Raw genomic sequence first — 23331 nt, 5'->3', positions numbered from 1 at the left:
CCCCTCCAGGAGAAACGGAAGGGGGACCCCATCCGATCTTCCAGGACAAATGAACCCAGTTTACCATCAGCTCAAGTTTGCGTCACTTCACACCCAGCTTCTCTGTCTCTGGGTCGGAGAGGTCAGCCTCCCCGTGCTGACTAAAAATAGGCTGTTCCATGGGTGCTCTGGGTGATCCCTGTTCCTGCACCCCCTGGACCAGAGGCCTGAGGTGCCTCCCACTGTGGTGAGGCTGCTGCCTGGTCCCCAGGTGACGAGCTGGCTGCGTGGTCCACTGGAGGAGACGGAACATGGAGCAGGTTGGGGCGGGGGAGTCCAGCGGACTACGGGCCATGGGGAGGAGACGCCCTTCCTTGTGGTGTGAGGGCACTGCCCTCGGGGGCTTCACCTGCAGCCCCTCCCCTCCGCATCCAAGTGGGGGTCCAGCAGCTCAGGTGTCACCCGCGCTCTGTCTGCGGGGCCAGCGCCTCCGAGCCCCGCCCACCCGGCTTCTGCTCTGGGGCGTGTCCTGCCCCATCGAGACCCCACCCCCGCAGAGGTTCAGAGCCCCCTGTGCTGAAGGGTTCTCGCGCTCAGCTGGGCACAGACCCCTGGAAATGAGCAGTTCAGTGCAGGCTCTGACTGCAAGGTGGGGAGGCCGTCACCAGGATCTCCGCCGTCCAGGCCGACGGGCACGTCTGGGGCATTCTGCTCCCCAAGATGGGGGCTCTGTGGGCCCAACACGTAGCCTCTCCACTTCCATCAGGTAGCACATTGGGCTTTATGTTTACAACACCCATGTGGCAAAATGTGAGCAGTTCTGGGACTTGGAATAACTTGAGGATTTTCCTACAGTGGAGAATTCCCGGGGATTTTTCTTGGGGAATCCTCTGTCCCCACCAGAGGGCGCCAGCGCTGGACGAGAGGGGATGTTCCCGCAGTGGCCATGGAGTCAGGGCTGGTCCGCGCCGGGCAGGGGCGTCGGCCCTCCTGGATGCCCTCCTCTCACCCCAGAAATCAGAGCCAGCCGGCCCTGTACCACCCACCAGGGACTGGGGGGCACGGTCCTGCAGCCTCTTCCGTGCCAGCCCTGCTCTCAACAATTGGATGAGACGCTGCCGGGACGATTTGCTATTTTTAGATCAAGTGAACTCAAGTCTCAGACACAACCTGGGTGAATGAGAGAGTTGACAGGGGTTTAAGCGCCTGCCTCCCCGGGGCTCCCAGCTGCCCAGGCCGGGTCAGCTGCCAGGCGCCCGCGGTGGCTCCCTCTTCACCGTCCCCGAGTCGGGGCCAAGACGCAGGTACTTGCCTCAGAGGAGAGGGGCTTTGCCGTCAGGTGGTTACAGTGCTGCTCTCTGCGATAGTGACAGTGACTCTCCGCCTTCAGTGTCAGGATGGGTCAGGAAAGGAACCCACATGACCTGCAGCTTGGGAGGGGCCTGTGCACCCCCCAGCCCTGAATTCCTCTGAGACAAAGACCAGGCAGGAAGGTTTAAGTGCTCGAAGGCCACGTAAAGGAGCCCGTGGAAACCCTCCCGCCCCCTGTGACCCCTGCACTGCCAGGAACCTACATCCCCGCCTAAGTACCGGGAAGACAAGATGGGTCGTGTTGATGCGACTTCTTCTTCCTATCTTGGCTCCTGGAGAACACAGAGCTGCCCACCGGCTGAAGCGCGCACTGAATTTTGATTAAATCAATCTAACTATTTGGGGAGGGTGACGATCCATCAAACACATTGAAAGTATAGTAAGGAATAGATGGAAGGGAGCCTGTGTTTGTTCATCAAAACGCTCCTTCTCGTTTAACCCGAAGCACTGGAGTGAGGACCTCCACATGGGTGGTGTTATACTTTGGTGCACAAACCTCTTTTCCCCGAAACGTGACCCCTGGTCTCCCAAGCCCCCACCCCCCATTTAAGATTTCATTCTGGACTCAGAGCTGTTCGGACTGATTTAGGGAACCCTGTACGGTTACCCGTGACTGGTTGATGGATGGGGCAGGATGCTGCCTGCTTTTCTTTCTTTCATTGTCAGACACTTACTGAGCACTGACTGTGTGATTCCCGTCTTCATGGGATTTGCAGTCTAGCGAGGAAGGCACCCCACCCCCGAATCAGAGAATTACTGAGTTGCAGAAACCTGTGCTGTGGTGACTCCTGTGGAGAGAGGCCTCGAGGTGTCACCAGAGCCCCTGGCAGAGGGGACCTGCAGTCCTGGCGACCATGCATCCTGAATTTCATTCCCACATAAGGGCTCAGTCTCAGGTTCTAGGCACGAGGCCCTGGGTGTCTTTGGGGGCCGCAGTCCAGCCCCAATGAGCAGGCTGTGAGAGGCCCCTGGGGCAGGCGGCGGGGGAGACTGGTGTGATGCTCCTGAAGGGCTGAGCGAGGCCAGATCTAGACACGAGCGTGTGTGGTGGACAGACCAGGGCAGGGGTCTTGCAGGCTCCCCCGAGAGAGGACGGTGGCTGGACGGGTTTCTGTGTCCCCGAGGGCCCGGTGCAGGCGTTTCCTTGGGGTGGGGGCGTGGGGGGGATGACCATCTGCGTATCGGCGAGTCTTCCGGGGGCAGGTCTAGAACCATCGTCTGGCTCTGGGGAGAGATGCCCCACGGGAAGTAGTCCAGGGATAGACTGAGGACAGCCAGGTCCAAGCGTCCACGGGGCTTTCCAGGAGAAAATAAAGCAAGGGATTTGCCCGCTGCCCGAGCCCGACAAGCCCGGCAGCGCAGCCCCGCGAGGCCGCGGGCAGAGGGCGCAGGGGCCCCAGCGCACCGACCGAGGTCAGGGCCGGGCTGTAGGATGATGTCCCACGTGGGCCTGACCGTGTTCTTCTGTGCAGACGTGTGACCGCATCAAGCAGTCGGCCAGCGGGACCAAGCGCCGCGTCTTCATCATCGAGACCATGGGGGGCTACTGCGGCTACCTGGCCAACATGGGGGCGCTGGCTGCCGGCGCCGATGCCGCCTACATCTTCGAGGAGCCTTTCGACATCCGGGACCTGCAGGTACGCGGACACAGGGCTGGGGGCGCTGCCGCCTGATGGGTCGACAGAGGCGTTGGTGATGTGCCAGGTTCGGGCACCCGCCCGCCCCCCGTCCTCTGACGGCGCTCACGCCAGTGACGCGTTAGGGCTCTGTCCGCGGTGACAGGGTAACAGCAGGAACAGACACATTTCAGGGCACCTGCTGCTCTTTAACCCCAGCTTGTAAGTTTCTGTCTCTTACACTCTTGTCTACTAAGCAGTTATCGCCCTTCCTGGGAAGGCCCCACACCCACAGGGATGCGGACGTGTTCAGGGGGCCCGGTGCTTTGCCGGCTGATGGCTACGGATGTCCAGGCTGTGGGGTACACACAAGGCCAGAGCTCGGGTGTCCCTGTGGGGCTGAGTGGGGCGAAATGTGCAGCAGCTGGAGGACAGCACCTCTGCCCAGAGGAGCCCCTCGTCCCCTGGGACCGCAGGACATAATGAGGGCTGCCCGGCGCCCACCGGGGAGGCTTGACCAGGCAGGGACGCAGCAAAGTAGGTGTTTTCAGCTAAAACCAGGACAGGAAATACACTCACTACCTGCAGCGTGCTTCTTTCTAAAAATGTTTGCTTTTGTGTCACTCTCTCCCTTTCTTGCACATTTCCTTTCTCAAGACACAACAGTCCTTCCTTAGAAAATTTGTGCACCGATTTGAGTCTCTAGCTTTCTCCTGGCCTGAAAATGCTTGGTAGGCAGTTTCACGAGTTTCTGTATAAAGTCAGGTAACAGGTATTTTCCTCTGAGATAGAAAACACTGTCATGGAAATGGATCAGGAGCCGTGGAGGAAAGTAGCAGCTCTAGGCGAGTACATGGAATACACACACTGATGTGTTCAAGGGAAACCGTTCATCTGGGCAAGCGTCTCCCATGGACGCCATGCGTGGCACTGACTCAGTGACACCCCCCTCCCCCTGCCGTGGCCGTGGGCTGCTGGGTTACAGGTTCCCTGGCGTTTGTCACTAGCTGATACGTCACGCGTCTGCTGTCCTCTCCGCCACGAGGTGAACTCGGAGCAGCTGCCCCGACTTCCCCGCTGCCACTGTCACAGGGCCGGACAGTACCCGGCACACAGTAGGCGCTTAATGAAAGTGTCCTAAGGGAACAACACTCTTTCCTAGTCCAACGTGGAGCACCTGACGGAGAAGATGAAGACCACCATCCAGAGGGGACTCGTGCTCAGGTAAGGGGCCTCTGGCTGCCCCCAGTTGCGCCCCGGCTGCTCAGAAAGAACCCGCTTCGCCTAACCCACCGCGAGCGGCCACTTCTCTGCACAATATCGCTCTGAATCCTGGAGAAATGAGCGGAGTCACTGTGCTGCTTTGTGTTCAGAATTGCAGGCATTTAAATAATTGGACGGTGATTTTTAAAAATTCATTTTTGCTGTGTAGTCAGTTTTCTTGTTTAAGATTCTGCAAGTCATTTCTTTAAGCCACTGACCTTGATAGAGAAGGCCATGTGCAGCGGCGGGCAGGATGGGAGCGAGCTGCCATGTGTTTCAGGAACGAGAGCTGCAGTGAGAACTACACCACCGACTTCATCTACCAGCTCTACTCAGAGGAGGGCAAGGGGGTGTTCGACTGCAGGAAGAACGTGCTGGGTCACATGCAGCAGGTGGGCCGTGGGCTAGGGAGGCGGCCAGATGCTTGTGACTTTTCTCAGATGGGTGTCCTACTTTAGCCATTTTGGAAAAGAATGTGTATTCATGGGTAAATTCCAAGATGATTAAAATCAACATCTGAACTGTGTTATTGTTACACCAGATATCACCAGCCTCAGGAATCCTTTCCACTGTTTGTGATATCTGGGCAGATGGGCTTTTTAAGGAAAACCATCCACTTTCATATAAATAGTGACACCAGTTGAGTGGATAGACATTCAAATTAAGTACTTGATCCAGTTTCAGGCCTTATTACCCATTTAAATTGGAATCTCAGACAGATGATACTTCTTTGAGATTTCCATCAAATTGGAGCGATTTGGGAAGAATCTTGGGGTACACATATAAATGCACCCAGACGACAAGGCAGGCGGTGGGTGTGGAGGGACCCGGTCCCCTGACAGCAGGCCTGTCCATCACCACCACTCAGTCCTGTGTCTTAGGAACTTGTAGCTCAGGGCCCATTAATGCACTGAATCCCCTGAAACTACATAATGGACTGGTGGGCGTGTGTGCGCCTTTGTGAAAGCGAGCCCACAGAGTTGATCAGATTCTTAAAGGAACCGTGACCACCCCTCCCCACCCCCGTAACCTACCCCAAAACAAGGTTAAGGAATCCTGCTAAAGATTCTAAAATAACAGAGATGTTCCTTGACCGGTTGGTTGATTAAAAGCCTCCTCCTTCGGGGAAGCACTGAGATGCCTGATGGGCTGGGCTTTGGCTGCAGGAGTTATGGGGTTTGTTTTGGTTTGTTTGGTCCCAGCCATATACAAGGAGATAGAAATATGCAACAAAACCCCCCCAAAACCCATATTTACAAATTTGAGTCTCTCAGAAATGTGATGTGAATTTTGTTAAATAGTCATTTTAATTTCTATTCCATTTTAAAAAACTAACAGCCAGAAAGGTGTCGCTGTGTAACTAACATTCAGGTAATTCTAACCACCAACAGGGTGGGGCGCCTTCTCCATTTGATAGAAACTTTGGAACCAAAATCTCCGCCAGAGCCATGCAGTGGATCAGCGCGAAGCTGAAGGAGCCGGCGGGGAGAGGTACCAAGTGGGCAGCGGGGCGGCCGCAGCGCTGGGGGGGCCGTGCTCTGGGTCCCCGTTTCTCCCTGGCTTCCACCCAGCCTTGGACTGCATGGGACAGAATCAGCTCTCACTCAACTCTGTGGCTGCTGCTTAAGACTCAGGTTATAATTAGGAATAAAAGTAATTAATGAAACAAAATGCTCATTACTGAGGGAGGTGTTCCAGTCACGTGGCAACATCTGTCTTCCTTTAATGGAAAACTGCCAGCTCGTGAGCGTAAGGTCAGATCTTAACAAAGGGCACCGTGAAACAGAGGAAAGCTTCAAGGGAGCTTCATTAGGGAGCGCTCCCGGGCGAGGTTCACTGGTCCGAGAGAAAGGGGCCAGAGAAGTCGCACCCGGGCGAGGGTTGGGCAAGACTTTATAGGGGAAGGGAAAGGGGTGTGGTGAATCTGGGAGAGCGCAGGGTATTCCTTATTTGGTGGTCTTTTGGGGTATCCTGGGGGACCGTTAGTCCCGCCCCTCGAAAGGCGGGAAGGCTGGGCTGGGTGCAAAGTCCCCAGGTCAGTTCCTGGAACTGGGTGGTCCGGAATGTCTCCAGGGCAGTTTCTGGAACTGGGTGGTCCGGAGAGTTTCGGTCTGATGCAACCTGTGAATCTGCTTGTGTTCCCCTGCCTCGGGCCAGTTGGCCTTACGGTGAGGGCTCCGCTAGCAAGACCCCAGATGGGAGCTTTCCTGGCTGTGTTTCTTTGCCTCGTGGACGCTCTGAACTGGCTTTTACTTAAGATACTTGGCTTCTTCATTGATTCCTTATGGCCTCTCTTTTTGGAGAAAATGACGGAGGATGGGGAGGTGCCTGGACTATGTCCTCCTTGGTGGGTCCTCTCTCCACGTTTGACTCCGTCCTGTCCCACTGGCAGCAAGCTCGGGATTTGGTGATGTCATTCCCCGGCTCTCCTTCAGGGTTTGACCTCGTAGGATTAAACCTTCCAAGGCTCTGGTTTTGTGGTTTAGGTGAGAGAAGCACAGAGTGCGTTTCCCTGTAGGGCCGGCTTCTGAGACCATTGCTGTGGCCCACCCTGGCCCCTCCGGCCACCCGGCCCAACCAGGGCCTCTGGATCCTGCCCTGACCCTGGGCCGGGTTCTCCAGACCAGTCTCACCCACCCCAGGCTCGCCTGCAGGACGAGATCCCCTCCCTCCCTGGGCCACACCCGATGGATCCGTCACCTTTGAAGTATTGCTGTGATGCTGGGTGGGACTTGGGTGGGACTGAGACAGGCCCCACCCCCACCCCCACCGTGGCTGTAAGTGGCTAAACCTCTAGGTTATGAGGGAAATGCCAGGACCTTCCTGCCTATGGATCATTCTTGTTTATTCTGTTACTGCTTCATGTTATCCGACGATTTCTTGTTTGTCTATATCATCTTAGGATTTAAAAATACTTTGATTTTAGAGGAATTTTTAATATTTTATAAGTCCGTATTTTATATTGTTAAAGTCACATGTTGCAGACGTGTGTCTCCCATTTGTGGCATACCCTGTCATTTTCTGCAAGGTTATCTTTTAATGAGGCGCTCTTAATTTTTTTAACATTCATTTTATTTTTAATTTTGGCCACACTGGGTCTTAGCTGCGGCACATGGGATCTCTCGTTGTGGCATGCGGGCTTCTTTCTAGTTGTGGCATGTGGGTTCCAGGGTGCGTGGGCTGTAGTTTGCGGCACGCGGCACAAGCTCGGAAGTTGTGGCGCCTGGGCTTAGCTGCCCTGTGGCGTGTGGGAACCTAGTTCCCCAACCAGGGATCGAACCCATGTCCCCTGCATTGGAAGGCGGATTCTCTACCACTGGACCACCAGGGAAGTCCCAAGTGCTCTTCATCTTAATGTACCCAATTTTTTTAACTTTGTCCTTGAAAATTTGAGCTTTTTGTGTTACTAAAATATTCACCTTTTACATTTAGCTATCTAATCCACTTGAACTGATATGCAGTTTAAGGTGTAATATTTTCCATGTGTACAGTTATTTGCGTGCCAGTCATTGAAAAATCCGTTTTTTCCCCCTACCCTGCAATATAAACTCCATCATAGACCAGGTATCCAAAAACTTAAGGCACTATTTTTGGATTGTTAGGTTGATGTTTTGGCATTCAGTTACCGATCTGTGTCAATGTTCCAGTTTTGTGAACAATTACTAATATCTAGTAGGGCAAGTCCTACCTGGGCCTTCTTCCAGTTTTGGCTATTCCTGGCCCTTTGTGTCAAGGTCCATCAATTCTGTTGGATTTTTTGTTTTGGGGGTGGTGGTGGTTACATTTAAATAACAAATCATTTGGAGGAAGAACTGACATTTTTAAAGTATTGAACTGCTAACTCATGAACATTTAATCTCCATATATTTAGGCCTTTTGTTATCTTATTAAAGCATCGTTTTACATAAAGATCTTGCATATCTTTTGATAAGTTTATTCCTGACTTAGTGATTTTAAAAATAAATTATTGTATGGGACTTCCCTGGTGGTGCAGTGGTTAAGAATCCCCCTACCAATGCAGGGGACACGGGTTCAATCCCTGGTCTGGGAAGTTCCCACATGCTGCGGAGCAACTAAGCCTGTGCACCACGACTACTGAGCCCGTGCGCCTACAGCATTGTGCTTTGCAACAACAGAAGCCACCGCAATGAGAAGCCCACGTGCCACAACAAAGAGTAGCCCCCGCTCACCACAACTAGGGAAAGCCTGCGAGCAGCAATGAAGGCCCAATGCAGCCAAAAATAAATAAATTTATTAAAAAAATATATTATTGCAAATGGTATTAGTTTCTTATAGCTGGTGTACAGAAACAACTCATTTTTGTACACTGATTTTTGCAATCTGTAACTTTCTACACACTCAATTCTAGTAATTTGTAGATAGTTTTTTGGTTCTTATTATCCACACATATGGCATCTGTATACAACCTTTTAGTTTTTTCCTTGATACTTTTTGTGGGTGTTTGTGTTCCCTCCAGAGAAATCCTGACATAGTGACAGCAGAACTCCTGTCTTGTTCTCGACCCTAATGGCACAAGGAACGCCTTCAATGTTTCATGACTGAGAATTCTTACTAATATTTAACTGAAGTCTTTCTTTCTGCAACTTACTATTTGCTGATGGTCTTTAATAGTTACTGGATACCTCTGATGTTAAGTAGTTTTTCAGTTGTGAAGGCTATGATAATAACACTTGCGTCGAATGAGACGGTCACTTGAACTTCCTTCAGCCGACTTGCTAGTGCTAAGGCCACCTCGCCTTCCTGGGGTGCGCCCCTGACACCCCCGGCTGTGCATGCTCTTCTCATTGCAGGCTGGCCCCATCCGCTCTGTCCATTGTGGTGGGGGTGGGCAGCCTTGTTTTAGCATCTAAGAGGCTGGGGTGGGGGGATTCCCCGGGCAGAGCATTTCTAAGGCAAGTTTTGTTTTGATTTTTGGATGTTTGCTAAACCTCTACCTGCATCCCAGCTCTGCTTTCTGTGCAGGGAAAGCTGACAGCTGAATTTCTTCAGTGTTTATAGACCTGCTGGTGTCTGTTCCTTGAATCTGTCTTTTATCTTCCACGAAGTTCTAAATTTATCTAAATTTTCAGAAAATTTAGCATGAAAATCTTTGTAATACCCTCTTCTTTTCAGTGCCCGCAGCACTTCGTCCTCCCTTCACTCCAGACGTTGGTTATTTGTGTCGATACCTTGACTTCACCCCCTCATTTTCTTACATCATTTTTCTGTCTTATAGGAAAAAGATTTGTAAGTGACGATTCCGTCTGTGTGCTGGGAATAAGCAAAAGAAACCTGCTCTTCCAGCCCGTGGCCGAGCTGAAGGAGGAGACGGACTTCGTGTAAGTGCACGGGGCCCTGTGGGAAGGAGCGGGAGGGAGGCCTGCTGGGTGGGGGGCCCAGGCCCTGCTCAGCTGCCCCTCCCCCTCCCACAGGCACAGGATCCCCAAGGAGCAGTGGTGGCTGAAGCTGCGGCCCCTCATGAAGATCCTGGCCAAGTACAAGGCCAGCTTCGAGGTGTCGGACGCGGGCCAGCTGGAGCCCATGCAGCCTCGTGGGCCCGAGGAGCCTGCCACCATCTAGACGCCCCACCTGCCCATTTTGTAACGTTTAAGTTATTTATGAGCACTTTACGTGAGCATCGTCCAAGTGAACCCTGAGCGCGGCCCACCTTCCCCGTCCCCTGGCCCCCGGCACGGGGTGTCAGCTGTGCCGTCTTGTGTGTCCTGCTTCACAAACTGTGGCTCCCGCAGAATTAAATGTTTGCAGAATTAAATGTTTGCTAAAAGCCAACCACAGTGCCCGGTTTCTTTGTTTTCTAAGTGGGAGTTGAAAACCTCAGGGTGTGAGTGGCTCTCAGGGTTTTGTCGGCAGATACAGGCACATGTTTTCTAGAGAACTGGGGAGCCAGGAGACAGGCAAGGACAGAGGCACCCGGAGGAAAGAGGTGGCACTCTTGACTGGCAGGCGCGTGGGTGACTCACCAAGTGCACCGGGAGGGCCCTGGACCAGGGCGCCAGGTAAGGTGATACCCCCCGGGGGGAGGGGGGCAGGGGTGGATGCGCACCTGAGTCTTTAGACATGAGCTGAGTCTGCCCCTGCTGTGCACCTGCAGGAGGCGGAGGAGGGGATTCAGTTCCTTTCAAGGCAGGGCCGGCAGTTTCCTTTCTGTCCGACAGCCTGACGGGGTGGAGGAGTCAGATCCCGGAGTCAGAGTTGATGGTGTTCCCCAGCCCCACGTCCTCCAGGCCTGTCCACCGCAGCCGCGGCCTTGGTGCAGCCCCGCCGCCAGGGTGAGTGGAGAGCAGACATCGGGACACCTCTGTCCCTTTGCTCGTGCATTTCCATAAAGGCCCTAAAAACTGCTTTAACAAAAAGTGATTTAAAATAATAATGACTATAAATCATAGGTAGGTCAGTCACCTTTTATTTTTAAAATACATGTTCTAGGATTAACAGGTAAAATAAGCATTCATAGCATTAGAAAGTCTTAAAAACTATAATCTGTGCATCTCTGGCACTTATTTCCTTCTTCAAGACAAGAGTTTTCGTCTGACTTGCCAGGCAAAATCATAAGAATGATAAATACATATATATGATCACATATACATATGATCAAGAGTTTTGCAAAAAAATAATAAAGGTCAGAAAAGCACAGAGCTCAGTGTCAGGAGGCCTAAGGCTGGGCCAAGTCCCATGGAGTCAGGGTCATCTGCTATCTAACTATCCACGACGGGTCCTTGGCGATGCTCTCATTGTCTGGTCCGAGCAGAGCCATGCCATGTGTGCTCCTCCCGGCGCCCAGGTACCTGCAGGTGGATGGGTGGGGGTCACCCAGGCAGCAGCAGGGGGCGCAGGGTGTGGGCACTAAACCACCTGGCCCCTACTCACCTGTTGCTCACGTCAACCAGATCTTCGTGGCTGACAGCGAAGAGCTGCTCGCGGTGCGCCTGCTTCGCCTCATCTGAGAGGCCATACAGGAAGCAGTCCAGGCCTGAGTGAGCACAAGCGATATGATGGAGGGGCATGTGGCCACCTTGGCCCTTTACAGCCTGTTTCCACCAAAGGTCACACCGCTGCCCGTCACGCGCCCGCAGCACGCTCTCCTCCCGACTTGGCTGAGACGCACGGTCTCGTGGAGGCTGGGAGGGCGCGAGCCCGGGGAGCAGCGTGGGGTCCCGGCTGTTGACACCACGGCTCGAGGCACGTTACCTACGCCAGATACCTTTGTCTGAAGGAGCCACCGGAGCGTCCACGGCGGCGAAGACAGAGAGCTTTGCCTCATTGATGTCCTGCTGCGTGAACCTCCCAGACTTGGCCCAGTCGACGGCCTTCAGGAAGGACTGCAGCGTCTCCGTGGAATGCGGGTCCCTGGAGACCCAAGGAGTCAGACTCACATGTTTGGCAGAAAAAGTATAGGGGACACCCAGGCATGACTTCAGTTCTTCCATGCTTCGGGGTTGTTAATGCTGTTTTAACAGTCCAGACAACCCAGCACTCTGGAAATTAACATGTGGCCACACAAGCCACCGACACTCTCCGTGCAGACCTCACCTGTCACCCGCACTTCGCCACCTGATCACTGACTACACCACTGTGACCCAGGACAGGAGAGCCGGGGGACCGGCCGGAAGGAACAGAAGACGCTCATAACATGCACCCAGACGGCGCAATGATCACCTCAGAGGCGAGTTTCCGGGGTCCTCCCCTGAACAGAAAGAGCTCCAAGGCCCCTCATTCTCACGTGCATGTCCTGAGGGCATCTTGTGGGAAACGCCTCATTTTTCATGTCCCTCAAGACCCGCAGCCCCCGCATGACCACATCAGTCCATGTCACGGGACATGAAGCAGTCGGGGCCAGAGAGAAACCCTCCATCTCGGACGTGCCAGAGAGGCAGCAGGGCCACAGAACAGAGACGTAAAAGGGCGGAACAGTCTGGGCCTGAAGACCTAGCCCAGCCCCGGAGAGCTTCCAGGTCATCTCCTTACACACCCTGGTTACCAAACCCCAGAGCTATTTTCTGTCCCCTCCCGCTGTCCCTAAGGCCTGCAGCCTAAACGACCTTGCTGGGTGGGGTTACACGCCGGCCCAGCGACGACAGGCGAAGCGTTTTTCTGAAGTTCACTCCGCGTGTGAGAACACTGGGGCCAGACGGCCCGACTCACCTGTACGAGTAGAGCGTGAAGATCCCGCCGTAGCTGAGTCTGGCGCCTCCACCATAAGCACCGCCTTTTTCTCGAATTTCCGTGTGCAAGAATTTAGCTGTCATCAAGCGTGCCAGAATCTTGAGACTGAAAAGATGAAAAAAACCTGAGTTAAAAACAACACAGCTGGCAGGGCAGTACTAAATATATAACACACAGTAACCCAAGACAATGGCAAGTGTGTCTGAGAACAAAATTAGAACCAAGTAAAGTGATACATACATCATGACCCTTTTTAAATTTTAAAATAGGAGAAAAACGTGAGGAAGATGAACTTTCAGACGCTTGGGTGACAGGGGTGGGACAGGAACGTCCCTCCTGCTCGACCTGCCGCGGCACACGGAACGTTTAGCAGTGAGTGGTTTCCATGATGCAGGCGAACGTGTGGCCCATCACTTACTTAAACCCCTGCATCAGCTGTGCACTCACGCGTGTACACACGAGGCGTCCCTCCCTCAGAAAACACTCCAACAGCGTGAGCTTCTATCAGGGGTCCCACGTCCCCATGACTTCCATCGTAAGCAGTGACAGCTGCTGCCCCAGCACAGCCGAGGTGGTTCCGGAAGGACAGCAGCCAGGCCGACCCGACGGGGGCCTTGCCCACTCATGCCCCCCAGCCCCCCGACTGGTCTTTTCTACAACAGAGCAGTCGACGCAGGCAGAGGGGACGCGGGTGGAGGAGTGAACCCGAGGCTCCAGGAGAGGGTGGAGACCCCATGCAGATAGGCCCTGATCCCCAACAGGGATGGGGGGGTCCACCCTCCACGCATTTTTTCAGAAACTTATTTCTGTTACGTAAGGGAAATTATAAAATACAGAAGAATGGAAAAAACACCTATAATCCCAGCACCCAGGAGTAGGTACCTCTTGTTTTTGTTTCTGAACCTACATCTTTCTATTCAACTACATCTTTCTATTCAACATTGAAACACACGTTCCTACTCCTGATGGCCTGGCAGAGTGTCTGATTCCTGTAAACACGGAAACAAGCCGATGGAAAAGCGGAGCTGTGATGACACTTCCCACAGACACACTTTCCCGTGAGCCCGGCGGCAGCGCCGCGCTCCACACCTGCTCTGCACCCACCATTAAGCGTCCCGGCGGTGCCCCACACCCTCGCACCTGGCGTGGGCCGGGGCCGCGTACGGGGCAGTCCGGATACACTCGGCTACGTAGTTGACCGGGAACGGGAGCTGGAAGTGCGTCTTCAGCGGGCAGGGCTTGAAGGTGGGGTCCTAGGGGCAGAGGCCGTCACCACGTGTGGCCCAGGGGCCAGCTGGGCAGGTGACCCGAGTACCCAGCCACATCCCCACATGTAACAGCCAGGCACTGATGACCTCGTCCTGCACCACCTCACCTCACAGCTGAATGAGGTATCCTACCCCCAACCCAGACTCCCCTGGGACCATCTCATGCCACGCCATTCCCAGGGCAGTGTGTGTGATCTTGCTCGGTCACTCCCCAAGGACAAGCCAGGCCAGCCACCAGAGCTCAGGGGCAGCAGGGCGCACAGGAGGGGAGGTGACCCCTATGTGGCAGTGACGTTTAAACACAGGTGGACTGAACACAAGGCGTCCACAGACAGCACCTAGCGGTCCTACCCGACACCGCCCAGCTGGTGACGGAAGGGCCCACGGATGCGCAGCGGGCAGGGCATTAAGCAGAAGGGACTCACCGTCACCAGCTTCCTCGTGAATGGGGAGTGCCTGCCAGGTCCCTTAGGTGCAGGTTTCTGAAAGTAAAGTTTCCCAGAGAAATGAGTAAATACCTAAGCTCACGTGGGCAGGTAAGGTACGTTCCAGGAAGTGCACAGAGCTCACGACAAGCGTCAGGGCACATCTGCTCAAGGCTTCAAGCTCTGAGGCTGCTGCATCCCCAGCCCAAGTGGTCCTCCAATCAGGAGACTTCACTGCAAGGCTCAAGTGGCTACAGGGGAGCACAGCATCGAAGGCCAGACTACAGGGTTTGGATTCACTGGGGTTCCTGGCCCCACGGGCAGGCGGGCGGGCAGGGGGCACAGCCTCACCTCCACCACGTGTGGGTGCGCAGGCTTCCGCTCCTTCTTACTCCGGCTGAGGGTCCTGAGGAAGTTGTCCACCGAATTCTCCACCTGAGACATTTGCTGGGGAGTAGCATTCACGGAACATCTGTTTAAAAAAGTCTATGTGCAGAAAACCATTACTATGAAAAATAAAAATGTTACATTTTGCATAATTAAAACAAAAATGAATCACATACAAAATAATGCTCAAAAACAAAAACCGAATAAAAGAGCAGCCAAACAAGGCAACACTACAGCCGTCTTCCTTCACCACATGTTTTCCAGGTACAAAAAAGCCTGTCCCTTATCTCAGTGTGTTACAGACAATAAGCAGCCAGCTCCGCTAAACTCTGTGCTCTCCTGAGAACAAGGAGGACGCAGAGACTAGATCTCCAACAGTGCCTTCAGGGCTGCAGCATCAGAGGACTGAAAACGTAATTACTGTCTGGAACAGAATGAACCGGTCATTAGGCAAAGAACTGCCACGCTCCCCAAAAACATTTCTCTGTGGCTCTTCTGAACTCTACAGAATCACAGACACCATCATACATACTGACAAATTGTATCCTTTCTGGTTTTGGCCATAAATACTAAGTCTATTTTCGTTGAAATAACAGGTACTATGACAACGTGTTCTAGGCTCTAGACCAACTGCTTTGCAAACATGCTCTCTTTCCTTGCCCTAAACCTGCAAAGGACTATTTCATGGAGGAAACAGAGAAGGTCCCCGTGGTTAAGTTCCCTGAGACTCCAGCCGTGAGTGCACGGGCGGCCCAGGAACTAACTGGGCACCAGCTCTGCTGGCCAGAGGCCCCAACCTCCTGCTGCCCAGATGGTCCGGGAGAGCCTGCTAGTGACTCCCAAGAACTGCCGGGCCAACGTCCTGGGGCGTGTTCCAGGGAGGGAGCTGCAAGCTCATCTAAGGCAGCGGCGCTGGTGGTGAGGCGGGTGCTGCCACCCCAACAGCTGTCGTCCCCTTTAAGTCTCGTTCGTGTCACAACCTGAGCTGAAGGCCGACCACGTGCAGAGGCTGGTGTTCACCCCAAACTGGTGCACAATTACTCTCACAAGAACCTCTGCGCTTTCACCGTGGCCTCGGGCAAGAGGACCTCGGCGGGGTCTCGCTGAGGCTCATTTACGGAACATCGGCTGTTGATTGTGCAGCAGGGAGTCCACCTGTGGCTCCAGGTTAAAGCAGCCTGCCCTACTCCCCACCTCCCAAGACACTTGTTCAAATTCTGTATAAAACAGCTCTTTCATGGTTAGAACATCTGGAGTCTAGAACGGTTCTGTAGTCTCCCAAGCGTTTTCTAAAAAGCATCTAAAACTACACGTGGTGACACAGGATGAGGATGGAGTCTCTGCTTAGAAACAAACTGCAACCCCACCTGAAGTTATCACAGTTCAAAAGATGCTTCCTGATGTGCGGGAGCTTCCTCAGGATGGGCTTGATGTCCGTCATCTCTGCGATTCTCTTCATGAGCCTCACCTAAGCCAGAGAACTGACAGGTAGAGATAGACGCGCCCTTGGCCTGGACCAGACTTCCCTGATACGGGGTCCCGCGGGGATACGGGGTGGGGCAGCGGCAGGGCCAGGTTCTGTGCTTGTGGGGGACGCGTACTTGTTCGGCTGGGGGGTGCGGGAGGGGCTGCAGGCTGGAAGGAGGAGGGTGAGCGAAAAAACTTTTTCCCCATGAAACTTGGCCAGTTTGAGTGAGACTTCCTGAGACACGAACAATCTATTACGAGCCCCGGAGACCCAGCCGCCCCTGAGCGCGTCACCTGGTCCATCCCCCCGAAGGTCTCCTGCAGGTCCCCCGCGGGTGCCAGCATCCTGCCTGCCCTGATGGACGCGTAGAGGTGGCCTGCGTCGGGGACCCCGTTGGACAGCTCCTGAGCTGTCATCTTCACCAGCACTCGGAAGTGCTCCTCGGCCTCAAAGCAGGGGCTGCAGAGAAAGAAAAGGTAGTAAATGAGACCCAGCCATGCCCCCTTCAACAGCAGGGAAATTTGCTAAGTGTAGGCTCTTAGATGATGTAAACCGCCCCTGGAGATGTCACGAGTCCATAGGAGTCACAGGGGGAAAGAAACCAACAACCAACAAAGGCATGCAGCTTCCGCTCTCAGGACCCGGCAGACTTGGGTCTCTGGCATGTCTGGGGATTTACGTCTTTGCAAATACTTACTTGTTAAAGATTTCACTCCACAGATGCATCATGTCTGGTAGGTTTCTATCAAGGCAGAAAGATGAAAAGAGCACACCCTAAATCATGACAGAAGAAAAAGAATAAGAAATTAATTATGATGTAATTTAAAAGAAAAAAAGATGCAGGAGAAGCCAACCCTCACCACCCTGTGCTGAGGAAACGGCTACCTGCTCGTAAGTATCGAGGTGTGAGTCGTCAGGGAGCACGTGGGGGGTGGCAGCCAGGCCCCCCGTCTTCAGGTCCACCTGCTGGGCCAGCTCCCTGTAGTCGAGGGCACCGCAGCCCAGCCTGTGCAGGGAGAGCGTGGAGTCACCGGGGAGGGCCGGGTTCCCATGCAGCATGTCCCCCCAACCACCGCCTGCCAGCCCAGCAGCTGCTCCCGCCCCCACCCCCAAACTCTGCAGGCTGCAGCCGCTCTGGTCAGGTAGTCTTGGGGGTGAAATGTGAAGAACGAGCCTTAAGAAAAGAAAGTCACTTCGACTTCTTTTGTAAGAAACTTTCTAATCGCTGTTCCTAATGTAAGAACTAATTCAAGCCGAGGCGATGACTGAGTTTTCCTGAATCCACGCCGCCGTGGAAGGGCAGGCGGTGGGAGCCATACTGATAAAAGGGCAGAGAACTCGGGAAAGGTTCACCTCCTCCGGGGGTGACCCCAGGCCTACACGTCATAGTTAAAGGCTTACATTTTCTGATGAAAATTATCATCTCTTCATAATCTTAAAAAGAACTCAGTTGTTGAGATATAGCTATATCTGTAATACCTTGTGCTCTACATTTATAAATATTTTAATGTACTGTATTTTAGTAAGAAAGTATGATTACCATAAGGAAAATTCTCAACAAATACACCATCCATCTTTCTGTAACACTACGGGATTTGAAAATTAAAATGACTCACTGAAAATTGATTACTGATACACTGAAACAACACACACAGAAAACATCCACTAATAAATATGAGATGACGTGCAGAGTTCTATAAATGCGTGTCTCCGCCCCAGAAGGAGCCCCTTACTTGGTGAGGACGTTGCAGAAGAGGGGCACATAGGGCCGGAGCTCCTCGGGCAGGGTGTTCAGACTCGAGAAGGCTCTGAAGTAGACCACGCCATTGGTGGGCTGCGTGCAGTACTGGACGGGTATGTCCCCAGCTGCAGGAGCAAAGGCACTTCTTTATAATTTTTACCAGTAAAGTTTTAACCATGTAACCATCATTTAATATTTTTTAAATGCTAAAGCTTTTCAAGGATGATGGTTTACATTTTATATTAGCAAAAAAACACTATTCATTTGCCATAATTGAGACAAATTTCCCTCTTGGACTTTCATTACAACAAAAGCTGAAAGTCTTCAACGCTAAGTAATCCTTGCGCTTTGAACGTTCTTGGGGTTTTCTAAACACCCCACAGTCCAGCTGCAGTCCAGCCGCCCTCCCCGCCTGCACCCAGACCCTCCTGGGTATCGGCAGGGACTCTGGCAGGCCACTCCCACAACAGGTGACCTCACTTTCACCCACCCCAAACGCAACTCACCCCCTAACAAGTCCTGTCCCCAAACCTGAGGACCCTCATGACCCACAGCACACTGGAACCCACCACGCTCGACACCCCAGGCCTCTGTGGCCCCAGGTCCCTCACAACTGTGTGTTCTACTTTTTACATCCCAAGCGCAGTGCCCTGAACCAGCGGAGGATCTAAGGCATCTACTGACGACAAATTACTTCACTGATTCCTTCCTTGAACACAATGAACTTCACTGATAAACCTAACCTGAGGGGGTTAAACGATCAGTGGCACATGAACCCCACTTCCCAGAAGCCTGGGCCGGAGAGGAGGCCTCATGTACATGCGCAAATGAATGCATCAGGTGTGGTAAACGGGACGGGCCCCAGGACGACGACAACAGGCATGTCACACAAGTCAAAGGGATGCTCGCGCACAGCCTGAATCCTAAACTAGACGCGGGAACCAGTGAAGGTGTAAGGCTGTTGTCAGACCTGCTCGGGAAGGAGCAGCAAAGTCACATCACAGCCATGTGGAGAAGTGTCAGCACCACAGGGCATGTCTGTGTCCAGCAGAAGCAAGTGATGCGCGCAGACGTGGGGGGATGCCAGGAAGGAGCGGCTGCCACCCCCTCCGTGCCCCACAATGCGACACCTAGTGCTGTGGGCCCCTGGACCCCGGCTGGGCTAAGGAGTGGGCGTGGGCAAGGGGCCCAGAGCATGCCTGTGCCCTTGAGAACTGCATGAACACACACACAGCGGAACCTGAGGCCTCCCCGCCCCCAGAGGCAGCTCGGCCCTGTCGGACCCACCCGGGGAAAAACACACGCAGGCCCTCGAGTCCACATCTGCCATCGCTGAGCTGGACTAGGAACAGGGCTTGAACGTCCTATGAAGACACCCACTGGTGACTCTCCCCCTGTGGACGCTGAGACGCAGCCTAAACCCCAGCCGGGGCACCAAGACCCCCCACTGACCTGCCAGAGCCACCTCCACCTCAGTGAACGGGATGCGGGGCTCGATGTCCGACACCTTCAACGCGGGCAGACACGACGCGTCCTGAGGTTGGCTTTGCTGCGCCTGTAATTCCAAACCTAAGAGGGGAATAAACATCCAGGATGATACTCAGAAGCTCTTACTCAGTTCAGCTATTTATTAACTTCCATTAAGACTCAGCCTCTCCCATGCCAAGTGTGGGGAGCCTGTCAGCACTGGGGTTCAGGTTTCCCAGGAAACCAGATTTAGAAGCATAATAACCAGCTCGGCAGGCAGCTCTCTTCCTAATTCTCATTCTCAGCAATTTAAGAGAACGATTTTGCTGGGGGAAGGGGGGAGCAGTTTGCTCAAGCAGTTTCCCCTCTGCCCCCAACCAAAATTTTCTACTAGAGACTGAACTAGTGGATTGAAACTTACTAACTTTTGTGCTTGTTTATTCTTATGTCATTTTCACAAACCTCAGCAATATGCTTCTGTAATTACATAAAGTTCACAAATTACAAAAATGGGTAAAATACATTTTCTGGGCCTGATCAGAGGGTAGATGCCCCTTTTGTACAGACTGGGCAGCCCATGGGGAGGGGCCCCAGGCTGTAGCTGGGGGACGTCACGGGGTAAAGTCAGTGCTCCCGCTGTCACCTCACCCCCCACGCCTACCTCCCCGAGTCCCCAGCACTGGGTCCCCGGGCCCGCGGAGGGGTTTCGGCGCAGCTGCTCCCAGGCACCCACCTGTGCCCCGTGGAAGCCCGAGGACCTGGCTCCCCATGCTCTGAGGAACCCCCTGCACTTTCAAGGCCCCCCGACCTGGCCGTCTCCCCACAGTCAAGCAGAGCACCCCAACACCACCCCTCAGACGCTTCCTCATTCTCTGCGTTTGGCCTCCTGTCCTTGTCCTGGAGAACACACCTACCGGCCCCAGCTCAGCTGCTCCCGTCTGGATGCTGCTCCTCTGTGGGGGGAATGCATCAGGGCAGCAGAGGCTGCGAGCACTCTCCTCCACCAGACACAGGCTCCCAACGGTCCAGCCACGGCCCTTCACACGATACACACAGACCCCCAAACTGGAAGATTGTCTGATGTTTCCAATAAATTAATCTCCCGTTCCCACTTCTCATTGGTGTTCATCTCCAGATTGGACCCTGACTCACTGATTCTTTGCACTGAAGTCCACACTCAAGACTTACTATCCTAACAGTAAATGCTCTAGCACTGTGTCCTCCCTAAGGGACTGTGCAGTGATCTGGAAGACAGAAACACGCTCTTTAACCAGGCCCTGCATCCCTTCACACGTACCTCCACGGCCAGGCCAGACGCCTGACAACTCAGGGAACGCACAGTCTGTGCTGAGGCATGGAATTACCTTCTGTGCCACAAATGGCTATAAGCACAGACAGAAGATGGGTGGGACCACATCAAACTAAAAAGCTTCTGACAGCAAAGGAATCTGTCAACATGAAAAGGCATGTACACAGCAGGAGGGAAAACTTGCAAATCAAATATTATCTGGTAAGGGGCTAATATCCAAAATATTTAATGAACTCAATAGCAAAATACAAACGATCCAATTAAAAAATGGGCTGAGGACCTAAATAGGCATTTCTCCAAAGAAGCACACAGATGGCCAACAGCTATAAGAAAAGGTACTCAACATCACTCTTCAGGGAAATGCAAATCAAAACACATGAGACATCACCTCACACCTGTCAGAATAGCTATAATAAAAAAGACAAGAGATAACAAGTGTTGGTGAGGATGTGGAGAAAAGGGAACCATTGTGCACTGCTCGTGGGGATGTAAATTGGTACAGCCACTATGGAAAACAGTATGGCAGTTCCTCAAAATATTAAAACTAGAACTACCATATGACCCAGCACTCCTACTCCTGGTTATTTATCTGAAGAAAATAAAAACACTAATTTGAAAAGATATATGCACACCAATGTTCACAGCAGTACTATTTACAACAGCCAAGATATGGAAGCAAACTAAATGTCCACTGACGGATGAATGGGTAAAAAAAGATGTGATACACACACACAGTGGAACACTACTCAGTCACAAAGGAGGAAATGCTGCAATTTGCAACAATGTGGATGAACCTTGAGAGTATTATGCTTAGTGAAATAAGTCAGATAGAGAAAAATAAATACCTATGAACTCACTTATAGGTGCAATCTACAAAATAAAAACACAAAAAAGCAAGCTCATATATACAGAGAACAGACTGGTGGTTGTGGGGCGGGGGGGGGGGGGGGGGCGGGGAATGGATGAAGGGGTCAAAGCTACAAGTTTGCAGTTCTAAGTAAGCCCTGAGGGTGTAATGTACAGCACTGTTACTGAAGTCAGTAATACTGTATTGAGATTTGAAAACTGCTAAGATGATAAAATTTAAAAGTTCTCATCACAAGACAAAAAACTACATGTGGTGACAGATGTTAACTAGACTAATTGTGATGACCATCTCACAATATACAAATGTATCATATCAGTATGTCGTACATCTGAAACTAATACATTATGTCAGTTATTCCTCAATTAAAAAAAAAGGAAGATGGAACTTGTCAATTGGCACTCACAAGGCAGAAGTTTATCATATTAATCACAATTAGCATGTTAAATTTATGGAAGACATTTGTAGCAACATGGATGGACTTCGAGATTATCATATTAAGTGAAGTCAGACAAAGAAAGACAAGTATCATGATATTACTTATATGTGCAATCTAAAATATGATACAAATGAACTTATTTACAAAACAGACACACATAGAAAACAAACGTCTGGTTACCAAAGGGAAAGGGAAGAGGGATAAATTAGGAGTTTGTGATTAGCATACACACTACTATATATATATATAAAATAGATAAACAACAAGGTCCTACTGTATAGCACAGGGAACTATATTCAATATTTCACAATAGACTGGTTCAAGATGGCAGAGTACAAGGACATGCGCTTACTCCCTCTTGTGAGAGCACGGGAATCACAACTAACTGCTGAACAATCATTGACAGGGAGACCCTGGAACTCAACAAAAAAGATACCCCACATCCAAAGACAAAGGAGAAGTCACAATGAAATGGTAGGAGGGGTGCAATCACAGTAAAATCAAATCCCATAACTGCTAAGTGGGTGACTCACAGACTGGAGAACACTTATACCACAGAAGTCCACCCACTGGAGTGAAGGTTCTGAGCCCCACGTCAGGCTTCCCAACCTGGGGGTCTGGCAACGGGAGGAGGAATTCCTAGACAATCAGACTTTGAAAGCTAGCAGGATTTGACTGCAGGACTTCGACAGGACTGGGAGAAACGAGACTCCACTCTTGGAGGGCACACACAAAGTAGTGTGTGCATCAGGACCCAGGGGAAGGAGCAGTGACCCTACAGGAGACTGAACCAGACCTACCTGCTAGTGTTGGAGGGTCTCCTGCAGAGGCGGGCGATGGCTGTGTCTCACCATGGGGACAAGGACACTGGCAGCAGAATTTCTGGTAAGTACTCCTTGGCGTGAGCCCTCCCAGAGTCTGCCATTAGCCCCACCAAAGAGCCAGCAGGCTCCAGTGTTGGGTCAGGCTCCAGTGTTGGGTCGCCTCAGGCCAAACAACCAACAGGGAGGGAACCCAGTCCCACCCATCAGCAGACAAGCAGATTAAAGTTTTACAGAGCTGTGCACACCAGGGCAACAGCCAGCAGTACTCACCACCAGTCCCTCCCATCAGGAAACTTGCACAAGCCTCTAGATAGCCTCATTCACCAGAGGGCAGAAAGCAGAAGCAAGAAGAACTACAATCCTGCAGCCTGTGGAACAAAAACCACATCCACAGAAAGACAGACAAGATGAAAAGGTAGAGGACTATGTACCAGATGAAGGAACAAGATAAAACCCCAGAAAAACAGCTAAATGAAGTGGAGATAGGCAACCTTCCAGAAAAAGAATTCAGAATAATGATAGTGAAGATGATCCAGGACCTTGGGAAAAAGAATGGAGACAAAGATCGAGAAGATGCAAGAAATGTTTAAAAAACACCTAGAAGAATTAAAGATCAAACAGATGAACAATACAATAACTGAAATGAAAACTACACTGGAAGGAATCAATAGCAGAATAACTGAGGCAGAAGAACGGATAAGTGACCTGGAAGACAGAATAGTGGA

At 52.2% G+C, this 23331-nt stretch overlaps 2 protein-coding genes across 6 annotated transcripts in view; one reads left to right on the top strand and one right to left on the bottom strand.

The window, feature by feature from the left end:
* The window catches only part of PFKP (phosphofructokinase, platelet), a 77953-nt gene extending 67934 nt beyond the window's left edge, over positions 1-10019 (top strand). For all 4 annotated transcript variants that reach the window (XM_060293694.1, XM_060293693.1, XM_030878324.2 and 1 more), the window contains 6 exons: positions 2823-2987; positions 4129-4190; positions 4510-4621; positions 5621-5720; positions 9466-9568; positions 9662-10019. In XM_060293694.1, coding sequence (XP_060149677.1) covers positions 2823-2987; positions 4129-4190; positions 4510-4621; positions 5621-5720; positions 9466-9568; positions 9662-9809 — 690 coding nt within the window. In that variant the 3' untranslated portion in view covers positions 9810-10019. The remainder of the gene's footprint in view (positions 1-2822; positions 2988-4128; positions 4191-4509; positions 4622-5620; positions 5721-9465; positions 9569-9661) is intronic.
* A 614-nt stretch (positions 10020-10633) lies between these two features.
* Positions 10634-23331, bottom strand: part of PITRM1 (pitrilysin metallopeptidase 1) — a 31494-nt gene continuing 18796 nt past the window's right edge. Inside the window, exons 15-27 of one of the 2 annotated variants that reach the window (XM_030878320.2) lie at positions 19155-19271; positions 17695-17827; positions 16847-16967; positions 16659-16735; positions 16255-16420; positions 15861-15961; positions 14458-14578; positions 14107-14163; positions 13554-13666; positions 12393-12518; positions 11452-11597; positions 11118-11220; positions 10634-11035 (exon numbers count right to left, since the gene is read on the bottom strand). In XM_030878320.2, the coding sequence (XP_030734180.2) occupies positions 10942-11035; positions 11118-11220; positions 11452-11597; positions 12393-12518; positions 13554-13666; positions 14107-14163; positions 14458-14578; positions 15861-15961; positions 16255-16420; positions 16659-16735; positions 16847-16967; positions 17695-17827; positions 19155-19271 (1475 nt within the window). In that variant the 3' untranslated portion in view covers positions 10634-10941. Of the gene's footprint in view, positions 11036-11117; positions 11221-11451; positions 11598-12392; positions 12519-13553; positions 13667-14106; positions 14164-14457; positions 14579-15860; positions 15962-16254; positions 16421-16658; positions 16736-16846; positions 16968-17694; positions 17828-19154; positions 19272-23331 lie in introns of those variants that run through there. The other variant, XR_004043989.2, reaches the window with a different exon arrangement.

This window comes from Globicephala melas, chromosome 2, assembly GCF_963455315.2.
Source record: "Globicephala melas chromosome 2, mGloMel1.2, whole genome shotgun sequence".
Classification (NCBI taxonomy): Eukaryota; Metazoa; Chordata; class Mammalia; order Artiodactyla; family Delphinidae; genus Globicephala; species Globicephala melas.
This window is presented reverse-complemented; position numbering and strand designations above follow the sequence as displayed.